This window comes from Amphibalanus amphitrite, unplaced genomic scaffold, assembly GCF_019059575.1.
Source record: "Amphibalanus amphitrite isolate SeventyFive unplaced genomic scaffold, NRLGWU_Aamphi_draft 000330F_arrow, whole genome shotgun sequence".
Taxonomy (NCBI): Eukaryota; Metazoa; Arthropoda; class Thecostraca; order Balanomorpha; family Balanidae; genus Amphibalanus; species Amphibalanus amphitrite.
This window is the reverse complement of record NW_024881825.1, coordinates 526,004-542,050: the sequence shown is the minus strand read 5'-3', so window position 1 is coordinate 542,050 and position 16,047 is coordinate 526,004. Positions and strand designations below refer to the sequence as shown.

Sequence of the window (16,047 nt, the reverse complement as noted above, 5' to 3'; positions counted from 1 at the left end):
TTGCATAGGACTTAAACGGGACTCCAAGACTTGCCCCCAGATGACGTCACGAGCTGACGTCACGATCAGGTAGAATCGCCGGACGACCCTACCTGGTATATAGGGCCTTGATATTGCCAGTCACGCCACAATCGATCCCAGGGTTATATCAACATGGTTGTTCTATATATATATACCCTGGTGGTAATATCCGTAATATCCAAGATACCATATCCTTCCGGCTTCCGCACTCTTCGGGCAGCTACTTTCTGTCTGACGTCACTGGACCGATTTATGTGCTGTTGGACATATTTGACGATATGTATAAAGCAGCCTTGGAGCGCGACAAACATTTCACATTTGTTGTGATGCGAATCAGAATGGTGTGTGGGTGGTGTTGGGTTGGTGCGGTTGGTGTGTCGGATTGATTGGATCTGTCAGTTCGTTGGGCACGCGCAACGCGCTGGGGGCAAGTGAATTGATGTCAATTATGTATGACAACCTGTGGAGGGAGGTTATGATAGCTAAGTCTAAGTGCCAGTGTAAGTATGTAGGTATAAATTCTTAATAGCATTGGTATTGGTATCCTGACATATTCCTTGCTATTCTGAATCATATTTCAATTATTTCAATTCAGGGTATGTATGTATGTATGTATGTATGTATTGACGATCAAGAGCAATCCACAATCGGCGTGGCGATTACACTCCGAGTCCGAGCTGGTTGAAGATAACACAAGAAATACCTACACAAGAAAACGCACACACTTACGGATACGAAAATGCACGGTTTCACTGCAAATTGAGAAACAAATGGATTAGGGTGTTGGGTGCATGGGAAAATGAAATTGCCAGCATTGTCAGAGTCCAGCCTCAACATTGTCTACCTACTTACTCACTTTTAATTTGTTTTCAGATGCCCATTGAGCCATAGTTTCCATCTGTGCAGCTGAAGCACTAGGACAGGAGACTGGTAGCACCCTAAATTAGCCACCAGTGAAGACATGAAGAAGTTCAGCTTTAAGGAAATGCTGGATGGCCTGCTGGGTTCTACACCAGCCCCAGCCCAGCTGCAGCAGCAGTTTCCGGAGAAACTGAATGTCAAGGATTTCCAGGCCATGAATGTGAGTAAAATAGTTCAACTTCAGTGCTACCTACTATTGTTGGGATAGGAATCTGATCTCACCGGGACCCAAATAGTTGGGTGCTCATTATGCTCATTGCTCAAGCTCATTACTTGACTCAAAATAATGGCATCAAGAAATGGGTGTGATTGGTGCTGAGCCAAGTAAAATCATACATTCTATGTTTGTATTGCTGTTGTTATTCATCATGATTGCCTTGCTTGCAACCAAATGAGCAAAAAGTGTTCATATTTGTTATTGCTATAGAAAGCAATTTATTAGTCTAATTATATGATAATAGCGCTAAAAACCACTTTATTTTCCTTTAACTTTTTTGGGCACATTTCAGATTTTGTTGATCACAAATAGTAAGTGATTAGATAAGAAAAAAATCAAAATTAGAGTTCCAATGACCCAACTTGGATGGTGTTAATGCACAATGGCAGGCCTTTTACTAACATAGAGCTTTTAGCCCCACAGTTAGGTGCGCTACAATATTTCAATAATAATTCTTAATAATTCTTTCAATACCTAATCAACATTGAAGAATGTGTGGCAGCCATCATCAAGTTGATATGGTTTAATCATTGAACTAATGGTTACTTATGCAGTGCATTTTATGATTGTTTGGTGCACAGGAATATTGGATCATGGTTGTTTCTTCAGCTTTCAGCTGCATAGGTACTTCACATGACTAAAATAATCAAGGGCTCTATTTTTATAGTGTCATCTCTGCAGTGATGGGATCACACACTAGTGAACCAGAATTAATAGCTCATTTGGGTTTCTGTTGTCAAGTTCATGTACCTACACAGCTTTCAAATGTCATTTCTATCTGGCAAATCAGCGTGTAGTGCTCAGAGTCCTGGGAGATGAGGGCTGAATTACCCCTCCCTTTTTACGACAGGCAATGGTCAGTATCTAGGAACTCTATGGGTCACTGGTAGCCTGCTCCTCGCTCCGTTCTGGCTGTGTTTGCCGGGCTAACTCGCTCCTGCTGTCACCTTACCTCCTGTTTTAGTCTCGCATATCTTAACCCTCGCCTATGCTGACATTTTGCCAGCTGGGAACGCATGGGGGAGGGGTCTGTTGGACTCCCTAAAGTCCGCACCAAGAGACTCTTTCAGTCCCCACTCCACCCAACTGTTTGGCCCTGATCGAGGTAGAGCTTCGTGCAGAAAACGTGCGTGCTGCCCGTGACGAGAGGAAGTCCATGATACCCAGTGTTAAGTTCCTAGGTCATTTGTTGACCTTCCAGGTCAGGTCAATGACCCAAAAGTCGGAAAAGCGGTACTTGCTAGAACTTTTTAACCGCGCCCTGGAGGAGGGGGAAGGGGGTGAACATCCCATTGCCGTTTTTGGCACACCTGATCATACATCTTTTCCGCACATGTGAAATTTTCAGACTAAGGTCACTCAAGGTCAGGTCGCCAGGTCACGTCAAATGACCTCACTTAACCCGCGCCGGGCCGGTGCTCCGCGACTTCCGCGCCGGGCCGGGGGGGGGGGGGTCTGAACACCCCCCGTCTAACTCGGCTCCTGGGCCACGTAGCGACACGCAGTAAGCGGCATTCGAAAGAGCGTCAAAAATAAGGACGAACACACTTCGGTCATTTTTTAGGTCAGGTCAAAGGTCAGGTCGCCAGAGGTTATCAAATGTGGTCAAATGTAGTCCATTTCAACAATTTTGGAAACTGCCAACGTCTAACTCGGGAACGAATAGAGCTACAGCGCCGCGGAAAAGCTCATTCGATAGCCGTTTTACAGACTTTTCTGAGTAATGTTCTCAGATTTGACCTCAGGTCAACGGTTTAGCCTGCAGAGAACAAAAACGGTAAAAATAGCAGTTTTCACGAAAATGGGTTTTCGTCAATAACTTTTGACTCAAGAGAGCCGCGACATTACTTTTGGCAGCATCGTGTTCCTCTTGTCGAGACGCGTCGAATGAACTATTTGTTTACCTTGAAAGGTCATTTTGAAAATTTGACCTCAGGTCAAGGTCATGGCCTGACCGGAACAGGTCATGTTGCATATCACTTATCAGTTGATCCGTATTGTCGAGCTGAATACATCTGACGTGTTTTCATCGCGCTAGCACGTCTTTATCAAAAGTTACAGCCAAAAAACTTGTGACCGTTCATGACATGGGATGACCTCAGGGGCACACAGAGGAGTCACAGGTGCGTTTTTCCGATTCAGTGTGCCATGTTTACCTATGAAACGATGTTTGTGAGGGTTTTGAACATCATTCGTCCAAAAAGGGCGCATTTCAATTTTCTCCCATTGACTTATAGTGGATAGGTCGCAAAAGTGACCTGACCTTAGGTCACCGATATCAAAATTCCGAGATAAAATTTTGTACATACTGTTACTCTTATCAATCGCTGAAAGTTTCAAGGTGATCGTTCAGTCGGTGTAGCTATGACGAGGATTGAAACTTTTTCTGAGGCGAGGTCACTTGACCTGACCTGGTGACCTGACCTTGAGAGCCCTGGGTCTGAAATTTTCACAACATGTGTGGAAAAGATGCATGAACAGGTGTGCCAAAAACGGCGGCGCGGAGGCGAAAAACCGCCTGGGGGGGGGGGGGGTGTTCAAACACCCCCGGCCCGGCGCGGGTTAATAAAAAGTTTCAATGTGTGCCATAGCTACACCGGGGATCGATCGCTGTGAAACTTTCAGCGATTGATAAGAGAAACAGTTTGTACAAAATGTGTATCTCGGAATTCTGATATCGGTGACCTAAGCTCGGTTCAATTTTGCGACCTCTCCATTATAGGTCAGTGTGAGAGGATTAAAAAGCACCTCTTTTGGACGAACGTCATTCTTAACACTCCCAAACACCGAATACAAGCATGATTTATTCCCAAGAAACTTTCAGTTTTGACAGGATGAACAGCCAGAGTTTTGATATCGGTGACCCAGCTGATATCGATATCCAGGTCAATTTTGTGATGTCCCCATTAGAGGCCATCAGGTCCCCATTATTCCCCTAATTAGTCAAATGCAATTAAATGTAGGTGTGCCTTATTTGTACCGGCCCTTTCATTGACTTGGATGCATTACCCCAGCTTTCTTTGTACTCAATTTAGTGTCTCTAAAGGTCTCTAAGTAGTGCTATTTGCTGTACAATGTACATGATGTTTCCAAGTTGACTTTTAAGGTCATCTTTCCCGTAGGTATTTATTATTGCTAATTGCTGATTCACTTTTCTCGTCTTTCTGAGAGAATACGTATTACGAGAATGACATTGATCCGTGGTATGAGTTACCAACCGACCCGACCGCGGTCTCATTTTTCCGAACGCGGCCTATCGCATGACATGCCTTACATACTGCACTAACGAGCTCAGTCTCGTACCCAAATCCATCGACTCATGCTGCGCATTAGGAGCCACTGCACGTTTATCGTATTGCGCGCCCGATCTGCTGTATGCCGCAGTCCGCAGCCCCCCCCCTCCGTCAAGGCCACTGCGGGGCAGGACCTTGTATTTCTTATAAATGTCTTTTTCAAGCCATAGCTCAAATAGTAAAAAATTGAAATGTCCGGTGTAGTTGTGACTAGGCATGACTTGAACAATGTTCGAAATACATGTGAAGCAGATTCGAAGCAATAACTTTTGTAGTAAGTAGTTCCAACTGGTTATTTCACAGTAATAAACGTGTCCACTCGTAGGCTGCTCCGTACGGAGGCGTGTGATTATATCAGACATCGGATCGCAATCATCTGTGAGTCCTGCAGGACGGTATCACGGCCGTGATACCCAGTTTAGACGACCGTGGATTAGAGCCGAGACCGACCCAGCCCGATAGCGGGAGCGGAACCTAAGAGCTTGGGTCAACACTCGTGCTGTCGTAATGGTCCAGACTGCTCTGAATTTAAAATATTTTAAGTGTTAAAGGGAGATAATGACCTTTTTCCACAAAATCTGAGTTAGGACCATTTTCTGACAAAACACAACAAGTTATAATGTAAATTAAAACCATTTTGCTCAATTCGGTACCTTGCCGCAAATATCTCAACTTGAAGTCACGTTAGCGGGGAGCGCTGAAAATGACCGTTGAATAAGTAGGTACTTACATCACTTTTTGGTACTTGCATGTAATTTTGTAAAATGAGCGTATTCCTTACATTTGATCTTCATCACATCTAGTTAGTTAATGGTCGTCTATAGTGCCTTCAAAAGATATTCATGGTTTGGGGGTGGTTTATGTCTAAATTTACGCAACTATTTTTCCTGTTCATATCTGACGCCATATGCTGCTATTTTAGTAGCAACGACTCAATTTTGAATCGGTCCCGCCGACTGCACAATAAAAGAAGATAGATACAACACTTTTGCGGCATCACTGAAAAACTTATGCAGTACTGTTATCAAAATTCTCATAACACCGTTCGACAAACCTGAAGTCTTTTTGAAATAAATATGCTTGTACACCTTTTTGCACTCAAAATAGGCATCTTTTCATTCAATTTCGGCGAATTGCATTCAATTTTAGCGATCTCTCATTTGCTTCGAATAGAGAGATCGCTAAAATTGAATGCAATTCGCCGAAATTGAATGAAAAGATGCCTATTTTGAGTGCAAAAAGGTGTATTTTTCGCTTCAGGCTCTGACGCCAAAATAATGAATTTCGTAGTCGCAATCGCAAGATTTGGCTGCGTTTCTGGCGCATGCCGTTCATTTGTGGCGCAAAATAATACTTGGAAACAAAGAAGAGTAGGCACTATGTACCCCCGAATTAGAGTCTAATTAATTCTAAACCGAATTAACTCTAATTCAAATTAGAATCCTTACAACCAAGCAACGACAAGGCGATAACATAAACAAAAACCCAAGCGTCGCTGTTTGAAACAAAAGCGCCATATACTGCGACTTTTTTTATAGAGAAGGACAACGCATTTCGGTGGGTGTTACAAGTACTGCAAGTACTGCTTCTTTTTTGCAAAAATAAAAGCCTTTTTCACATACGAAAATGTGCTAGGAAATTTTCATATTTTATAGAAACTACAGTAGAAATAGTATAGATGTCGAGTAATTTTTATTTAAGAAAAAAGAAAGCTCATTATCTCCCTTTAATGATATATAGGGTAAGGTGCCTAATTAGCGACCCTTTCCGATTTGCGACCTACCTCCCTACAGAAAAACTGGCAGGAGAAAACGGGGTAAAAACATCGTCAAAAGGTCAGCCATACTTTGGTTATCAAATTAAATTATTTTCCGGTCGTCGATGTTTCTGGTGGGACGTTTCAGGTGAGTTTAAATAAAAATGACGAGTTTCTTATCCAAAACGTGTGTGTTTGGGCCCTCTCTGATGAAAAGTGATGCACATTAGGATGATGCACCTTTTTTATTCTGAATCGACATTCCTTTTCCAATTGATTGCCGTTTTCCCATAGTGAATCGCTCAACTGTGCACAGCACGGCGGTTAAAAATGTGTCGCAACTCATAGTTCCTATTTGCGCCTGACATGGTCGCAAATAGCTCAAGAAGGGAAAGAAAGGGGAAAAGAAAGAAATGAAAATGAGGTGTTGCTGAAGCTTGCAATGTGTGGCAGGGGATGCCAAATGTCGTCACCGACTGCAGGGGTGCCGAATTCAGCGTGGACCTCGAATATTATACGAGATAGCCCGCAAAATTTGGGTTTCCGCCTTCTTTTCGCCTTCGGTGCATCACGTGATCAGTTTTTTACTTACGTAAATGTGTTGGATAAACGTTCCTGTTCGAGTGATTGAGTGCTTTGCGTATAGGTTACCTCTTGTAGATCATATTTCATCTTTTCAGGCGTCGCATTTTTTGCCATTTTTAATATGGGGAAACCCATAGACTTATTAGCGACCCTCCCCGGTCGCTAATCGGGAAGAGTTCCCTATTAGCGTTTTTTGCAATGGTTTGCCAAAATGCTCACTACAAATAAGTTAGTGAATATTGGGGCAGAAAATGACTACATCTTAAAAGGAAAATGAACGATCTTTCCGAAAATCAAGCCAGTAATACAGTGGCACCCACAGAGCGCGAGCAATGACGGTTCAAATTAAGGGGGTCGCTAATTAGGCACCTTACTCTCTCTCTCTCTCTCTCTCTCTCTCTCTCTCTCTCTCTCTCTCCTCTCTCTCTCTCTCTCTCTCTCTCTCTCTCTCTCTCTCTCTCTCTCTCTCCTCTCTCTCTCTCTCTCTCTCTCTCTCTCTCTCTCTCTCTCTCTCTCTCTCTCTCCTCTCTCTCTCTCTCTCTCTCTCTCTCTCTCTCTCTCTCTCTCTCTCTCTCTCTCTCTCTCTCTCTCTCTCTCTCTCTCTCTCTCTCTCTCTCTCTCTCTCTCTCTCTCTCTCTCTCTCTCTCTCTCTCTCTCCTCTCTCTCTCTCTCTCTCTCTCTCTCTCTCTCTCTCTCTCTCTCTCTCTCTCTCTCTCTCTCTCTCTCTCTCTCTCTCTCTCTCTCTCTCTCTCTCTCTCTCTCTCTCTCTCTCTCTCTCCTCTCTCTCTCTCTCTCTCTCTCTCTCTCTCTCTCTCTCTCTCTCTCTCTCTCTCTCTCTCTCTCTCTCTCTCTCTCTCTCTCTCTCTCTCTCTCTCTCTCTCTCTCTCTCTCCTCTCTCTCTCTCTCTCTCTCTCTCTCTCTCTCTCTCTCTCTCTCTCTCTCTCTCTCTCTCTCTCTCTCTCTCTCCTCTCTCTCTCTCTCTCCTCTCTCTCTCTCTCTCTCTCTCTCTCTCTCTCTCTCTCTCTCTCTCTCTCTCTCTCTCTCTCTCTCTCTCTCTCTCTCTCTCTCTCTCTCTCTCTCTCTCTCTCTCTCTCTCTCTCTCTCTCTCTCTCTCTCTCTCTCTCTCTCTCTCTCTCTCTCTCTCTCTCTCTCTCTCTCTCTCTCTCTCTCTCTCTCTCTCTCTCTCTCTCTCTCTCTCTCTCTCTCTCTCTCTCTCTCTCTCTCTCTCTCTCTCTCTCTCTCTCTCTCTCTCTCTCTCTCTCTCTCTCTCTCTCTCTCTCTCTCTCTCTCTCTCTCTCTCTCTCTCTCTCTCTCTCTCTCTCTCTCTCTCTCTCTCTCTCTATATGTATATATATATATATATATATATATATATATATATATATATATATATATATATATATGTTTGTAAATGTTCGAAATACATGTGAAGCAGATTCGAAACAATAAATTTTGTAGTAACTAATTCCAACTGGTTATCTCACAGTAATAAACATGTCTTAACAAACATGTCTTAATAAACATGTCATAAAAATGTCTGACGGGCAGGTGAGCCAAGGTCGCCTACCCGTCCAGTTACTTCCTTTCTTTCTAGTTGATGTTTATTTGCCATTACTCCGACTCCGGGCAAAACTGCCGACTCCGACCGACTCCCACTCAGACTCGGACTCTGTAGCCCTGGATGCGATATATGTTTATGGGGGGGGGGTTTACTTACCATCCGATAAAGAATTCGTTGTTGGTATGACAAATCCTCTAATGCAAACACCGTTTACGATGTACCAGCACGACCGATAAAACAGTTTTTGCTGTCGCGCGACTGAGGAGTACGCTGATCCCGGCCAGTTAGGGGATAACGTTCCATAAAGAGAAAAACTCGTCCGCCGAACGGCATCAGCGCAGCGTTTTCAAGAAATGAACGAGGAAAAGCATCTGTGAAAGTTTCGCGCTGATAAATCTCTCGGTTTTTCGGTGGGATGCTTACAACTAAGATCGGCACAAACTGACATTTGACCCGATCTTTAAGGTCACCAATGGCCAAACGTAGGTCATCAAATGTATCGCCTGGGCTGTGCCGATTTTCACGTAATAGATCAAACGCAATCACTTGCTTTTCCAATGGTTTGACTGTAATAATAACAGAATAGCGTTATCGATAGGCTGCCGCATGTAATAATTGTTGGACTGACATTTTCGCAACCATTTACTGAGACCGACATCACTGAGGCCAGTTGAAGTATGTCCGGTCGTCGGCCATTCCTGCTGGCCTGTCGGCCCGGCCGTGCTGCCCATTCGGCTGATACGTCGCTATGTCTGCTATGTATTGCGTATCGCTGTGGCTGTGCCCGTCCGTCTGTCCGTCTGTGTGCTGCATGTGACTGCGTCGCTATGTGTGTATATGTCTCTGTCTGTCCGTGTCGGCTGTCGCCGGCTGCGCACTGTGCAGCTCACGGGCCTCTGGCTCTGTCTGTCTGTCTGTGTGTGTGTGTGTGTGTGTCGGCCGGAGCAGCTGCGCGCTGTGACGCACCGGTCAGGTACCCGGCCGTGCACCCGACCCGTCCTCCCTCTGTGTGTGTGAGTGTGTCACGGACGACCCGGTGACCGGCTGACGACTCACAGCTGGCACAGACACTCACACGGGTGGGCCTCACTCCGGGCCTGGTGGGACAGCGGCGTGTTGACGATAATTATATCGCCGTGATTAGCTACCGAATAAAAGTAGACGAGTGACGACCCTCACTTCTCTCCAAACGCCTCCTTATCCTATGGGGGCCCAGTGGCAAATCTCACTATATACTTTTTATAGTAAACCATTGAAAATGTCGCTGGTTAATTGAAATTGTAAGCACAATAGCTTTAACCCGCGCGGGGCTGGGTTCTCCAGCCGAACGCGCGGGGCTGGGGGGGGGGGGGTAAATTTTACCCCCCCTGTTATCTCCCAAACTAATGGTCCGATTTGGAAAATTCAAACGCCAATCGAAAGCTCTCATCACGAACTACTAAAAACATGTACTTAATTTAAAGTTTGAGGTCAAGGTCAAGGTCAGGTCAAGGGTACAAATTGCAAGTTTCTACAGTATCGGCCTTGCACCGTAGTTGCCGAAGAATGGAGTCATGGACTGAGACTGATCGCCCAAAACGTGTTCTTAGGCTACCAAGACAATATTCGTTGCATACAATATCATTCAGAGGTCAAGGTCAAGGTCAGGTCAGGTCAGGTCACCAAAAACAAAATATAGAAAAGGGCATGTGCGACACATGTTTTATGGGTCATTTTACTCATAGAATTCAATAGGCACACTCAATAAGTGATATGGACCACCTCTGGATGAATTTCAGGTCGAGGTCAGGTCAAGGTCAGGTCAAGTGAGGTCAAATTTTGAAGTTGGTTGTTAAGGCCTAAAAAGGTGTCTATCTGATGCAGTTTTTCACGGCGAATCGAATGGTGCTATTTTTGTTTCCGTACGAGGTCTAGAACTTCCAAAAAAGTCATTTTTCAAAAATTTTGTGTGTCGTGACGTCATAAAATTTTGAATAACTCCCACATTTTTGAACCGATTCTTCTAAAATTTGGTATGTAGGTGCACATAGACCACTTCTCTGACATATATTCCGGTTTTTTCGATAGACTCAAAATTTTGGATTTTATAATGATTTTCCCAAAAAATTCAGTTTTTTGAAAAAATGTAGGCCAAAATCCAAAATTTTCAAAAAACCGAGATAGCCATTTGATAGACAAAGTAAAATTACGTATAACCTTTTTTGTTACGTCTTGATTCCTTTAAAAATGAAGATGTTAGCGGCGTTTGAACTTTTGCCGTTTTTGAGGCGAAAATGGCGAACATGACGTCACTAAAACGTCAATTTCTCAAAAATTTTCCGACGGATTTCGCTCAAATTTTCAGGGAACGTGTCAAATTGATGTAAGAAAAGGTACTGAAAGTTTGGCGGCGCTGCGCGCCGCCGTTTTTGAGATATCCTAAAAATTCGCGAGGGGGGGGGTAAAATTTACCCCCCCCAGCCCCGCGCGGGTTAACTAGCGTTTAATGGAACATGAAATTTTTATTTATAAATTCATTTGTTGTGAATGACCGATAACTCCTGAGTCGATGAGATTTAGTACGCGCTGGCGACGTTTGGGACTTGGCGTGTAAAACAAACTGCAATGGAGCTCCGGATCCGCTGATCTATTCTTGAGCTGCAGGATGTGGGCTGCGGGCTAACGGCTGAGGGCTGGGCTGATGACTGTGGGCTATGTGTACCTGGAATCTTAGCTGTGAGTGAGGCACTGGCGGCCGCAGGGATAGCGGTGCATTGTGGAGGCCAGGCCTCCTTTGAAGCCCTTTCTTAGCATAGGGCCTATGGTAGCTCATGGACAGAAATGAGCACTCGACCATCAATTAGGCGCTTTTCCTAGATCCGGCTGGGACCGCCGACAGGGTGGGGAGGGGGCCGCCCGCCGCCGTGTGGGGAGAGGCTCCCCGGGGCCCTGCCCGCCGACTCGAGTTCGGACCGTTCGGTCCCGCGGGAGGCTGCCACTGGCCGCCGTGCTGCCGACTCTGGCCGGCCGCGCTCATTCTCATGCGGCGCTGTGTCGCTCAGTAACTACCGTACCGGCGCTGAAAAGGTCGCCGAATTCGAGAACGAAAACCAGAAGAGGTTCAGATTAGCCAGTGCCGCCCGCCCGCGCTGGTTAATTCATATGCTAATGTGGAAAGAATTAGCTTTCTGAGGATGTTCAGCTCCAGATTCACATAATATTAAGCGAACCAGTTCTGAATAATAATCTGCACTTGGTGGTTTTGTAGTGCAACTTTCCTGGTCCGCGCTGTCGGTGCTGTCGCCCCGAAGCTATTTAGTGGTTCGTGCTGAAGCTCGCCTGTCGAGTCTGCAGGCTGCACAACACAGTCGGGTGTTTGCGAGCACCCCGTGGTGGGCGTCCCATTACTGGGAAGTGGCTCTGGCCCATGTGGGCTGCGTGGCACAGGTGCATTTTCCGCCGATATAGCTGTAGGTGCGCAGATGATCGGCCTCGTTCCGGAGCCCACCGTTGGGAGTGGCGCCACCTGCATTGTCCGCAGCCGATGGGTACCGGTCGTACGCCAACGTACGTAGGTGGCACTGTTTTCGGCCGTTTTCCACCTCGGTTTTCTTGCGGCACACCGTGCATTACGAAACTCAGTGGATAGGATGGTATTTTTCGGCTAGGTCCTCGTTTTTTGCGTTGATCGGTTTTCAAGTCAGTATTTGGATAGCGGCTCTGACTAATTTCTGATAGTATTCTGATTACTGAAGGGTCTAGGACCGTCTAGGCAGATTTTCCTAAGCAATGCTAGGTTTGTCCTTCGAGACCCTGCTGGGAGTCGAAGCGGCTACCACTGGCTTCGGTACCTTCGTGGACGGTGTCTCCACGCAGATATTGCTTGCTTGATTTTTCCCACCAACCTGACAGATATGCCGTTCTCCTTAGTTCACAGTTTTGTTTGTCACGTCTGCAGTTTGTCCTGACGATTGTCGATAAGTTTCTCTGTGCGGACGGTGCTGTGCTGGGCGATTATTCGGAGCCGTTTCCTGTGCATCTGTCGGCGGCCATTCCGACTGACCTGTCGGCCCGGCAGCAGCTGTGGGCAGCTGTCCGGTCAGTCCGGCGCAGTGCCGCCGGTAGCTGTCCGTTGTGGTACCGGACTGGCAGCTGTCCGGCCGGTCCGGCGCAGTACCGCCGGTAGCTGTTCGTTGTGGTACCGGGCTGGCAGCTGTCCGGCGCAGTACCGCAGTACCGCCGGTAGCTGCCTGGGGCAGTATACCGGACTATAGTACTGTCAGAACGAGGGCCCTGGCAGAACAGCGACAAGCGGCGGCACTGGTTTAAACCAGCGGAGTCATTGGGGCTAGTTCAAACCGGCGGCGGCACTGGGTTCAGTTGAAACCAGCGGCGGCGCACGCCAGTCCACTCCAGCCCTGTCTCGTTTCGCCACAGCTCGCGTCACCTCGCCTCAGCTCACCCATATAGCGGCGCCGCAGCTCGAACCAGCTCCCGGTATTGGGCTCACTGGTCATCACCCGCCGTGAGGGGCGCCACACTCAGCTACGACTTGACGCCTATTTGACCAGCACTTCATTATGTGGTTTTGGAACCAATGTTAGGGATGCATGTCATATTACTTCAGGGTCTCAGGCCAGGTCTTCTCCATACTTTGACGCCGTTTCTTGCCATATCCTCTCGCTATCCGCTTCCTACGCACTGGATGATATGGCTGTCACACCGTGCCGCTCTATCGCTGTCTGCTCAAACTTTCTGTCTCTCTCAATATCTCCATATCCCTCCACAATGGGTCCCAATTCGTGTTTTCTTCTTTCCCGTCATCACATCTTTTCTTCTCTCCCCGTATTTCCTCTCTCTTCTTTCTATCTCTTTTCTCAATCCTTATCTTCCATTCACTATTTCTCCATCCCTTCTTCTACCATATTGCTGCGCTCCATCTGTCCCCGCTCTGCTACCCCCTCCCCCTCCGTGTCGCTGCGAGCCGTCCGAGCCGAGTCCTCAGTCCTGGGGCCCGGGCCGCCACATTGATCGCAATGGCCGGGCTGCACGTGCGCGGCACTGCTACCTCGTCACCGCTGTCACCGGCCGGCCGGGGCGCCGCTGTCACCGGCCGGAGCTCCGCAGCACTGCTGTCACTGGCCGGGGCTCCAGGGGCACTGCTGTCACCGGCCGTGGCTCCGCAGCACTGCTGTCACCGGCAGAGGCTCCAGGGGTTCCGCTGTCACCGGCAGAGGCTCCAAGGGCTCTGCTGTCACCCTGCCGGGGTTCCCGGGCGCCGGGCTCCGCTGGCTTGTGGTTCCAGAGCGCCTCTAAGTTCCGCTGGCTTTTACTGTGGCAGTTGGACCGAGCCTCCGGTAGCACGTGGAAGCTGCTGGTCACTCCTGTATTCCAGTCTTCGCTTCACGTGGTTTTGTTATCAAAGTTGTATTGTTTCTCATCCGGTGCCCGTGTGTCTGGACTTGGAGGCGGCTCCGTTCCAGACATCTTAGCTAGTAATTAATTTGGCCATCTAATTAGTCTGGGACTCGGCCGGGGAGTGTACAATTGGGAATTCAAGCCAGGGCCGGTGGAAAATTAGGCTGTCAAACACTAGACAAGCTAGCTTCACTTCCAAAAGCATCTTCGCAAAATGGAACAAACCCCAAAGAAAAGAAGTTCAGTTTCGTGCCAATCTGCATATCTTAACCCGCGCCCCGCTGGGCTATTCAGCCATACGCGCCCTGCTGGGGGGGGGGGGGGGGGGGCAGATTCTGCCCCCCCCCCTGTCTAACTTCCGAACCGATGGTCGTAGAAAGACGGGGAAAACGGCAATCGAAAGCTCTCAACAAGGCGGATCTTAAGAGCCCAAATATTTTTGCTTAAGTAGGTCAGAGGTCAGGTCAAGGTCAGGTCAAGGGTACAAAATGCAAGTTTCTACAGTATCGGCCTTGCACCGTAGTTGCCGAAGAATGGACGGAGACTGATTGCCCAAAACGTGTTCTTAGACTACCAAGACAATATTCGTTGCACACAATGTCATTCAAAGGTCAAGGTCAAGGTCAGGTCAGGTCAGGTCAGGTCACCAAAAACAAAATATAGAAAAGGGCATGTGCGACACATGTTTTATGGGTCATTTTACTCATGGAATTCAATAGGCACACTCAATAAGTGATATGGACCACCTCTGGATGAATTTCAGGTCGAGGTCAGGTCAAGGTCAGGTCAAGAGGGGTCAAATTTTGAAGTTGGTTGTTAAGGCCTAAAAAGGTGTCTATCCGATGCAGTTTTTCACGGCGAATCGAATGGTGCTATTTGTATTTCCGTACGAGGTCTAGAACTTCCAAAAAATCATTTTTCAAAATTTTTGTGTGTCGTGACGTCATAAAATTTTGAATAACTCCCACATTTTTGAACCGATTCTTCTAAAAATTGGTATGTAGGTGCACATAGACCACTTCTTTGACATATATTCCGGTTTTTTCGATAAACTCAAAATTTTGGATTTTATAAATATTTTCCCAAAAAAGTCAGTTTTTTGGAAAAATTTTTGGCCAAAATCCAAAATTTTCAAAAAACCGAGATAGCCATTTGATAGACAAAGTAGAATCACGTATAACCTTTTTTGTTACGTCCTGATTCCTTTAAAAATGAAGAAGTTAGCGGCGTTTGAAATTTTGCCGTTTTTTAGGCGAAAATGGCGAACATGACGTCACTAAAACGTCAATTTCTCAAAAATTTTCCGACGGATTTCGCTCAAATTTTCAGGGAACGTGTCAAATTGATGTATGATAAGGTACTGAAAGTTTGACGTCGCTGGCGTAACGCGTTTAGAAGTTATTGGCGAAAAACGGGAGGGGGGGCAGATTCTGCCCCCCCCCAGCGGGGCGCGGGTTAACAAAATATCAAGATATCAAGCACGCTAGCATGGTGAACATTTTCTCCACAATTCATGCCAGGAGATTAATGCAAGAAAAGATTAAAAGGATCCTGTTCAGCCAATCGAATGCCCTCCCTATTGTTGCGGATGTTTTGAGTTGAGCGTACATGTCCAATGGACATCTACGAGTAAAAATGAAAACAGTGGCATTGTTGGGTTTTAAATTCAGGCTTTTAATCGTGGATATTTAGGTGCTCTCAATATAATGCTTGTCTATATTCTAGCAAAAGTTGTGGATGCTAATACACTGCGACTTTTATAAATAAAATGTCACCTGCCAGGCAAAAAAGGCTGGTAGTAAGAATTGTTGTCAAGATGACAAGAAAGCTGTTCGGGCCCGTTGTCCAGGCTGACTGACGGTTCGGGGCGGGGCTGCTGTACGGGTCAGTTGTCCACCGCAGGCGGCAGAGTCGGCCGCAGAGGGACGGACTGTACCGGCGGTGACGTCAGAGGGGCTGACTGTACCGGCGTGACGTCAGAGGGACAGACTGTACTGGCGGTGACGTCAGAGGGACGGGCTGTACCGGCGTGACGTCAGAGGGACAGACTGTACTGGTGGTGACGTCAGGGGGTCGGACTGTTACGGCAGTCACGACAGATGGATGGACTTTACCGACGGTGACGTCACACCCAGGGCGGCTGGGACTGGAATGGCAGTGACGTCACACCCATCGGTGACGCTAGCTGTACTGTGGTTTCTACATACTACCCTAGTCACATGCTGAGGCGCACGAGTTCGCTTGGAAGCGGTGTACGTACATTGTGTACCGCTGGGCGCTGATGGTTTTGCACTGG

At 47.0% G+C, this 16,047-nt stretch overlaps 1 protein-coding gene across 10 annotated transcripts in view; it reads left to right on the top strand.

The window, feature by feature from the left end:
* Positions 1-197: 197 nt before the first annotated feature.
* LOC122388652 (syntaxin-binding protein 5-like) overlaps positions 198-16,047 on the top strand; it is a 111,035-nt gene continuing 95,185 nt past the window's right edge. For 4 of the 10 annotated variants that reach the window (XM_043379902.1, XM_043379891.1, XM_043379904.1 and 1 more), the window contains exons 1-2: positions 352-521; positions 895-1,102. In XM_043379902.1, coding sequence (XP_043235837.1) covers positions 983-1,102 — 120 coding nt within the window. In that variant the 5' untranslated portion in view covers positions 352-521; positions 895-982. Of the gene's footprint in view, positions 522-894; positions 1,103-16,047 lie in introns of all 10 variants that reach the window. The other 6 variants (XM_043379901.1, XM_043379894.1, XM_043379906.1 and 3 more) reach the window with 5 other exon arrangements.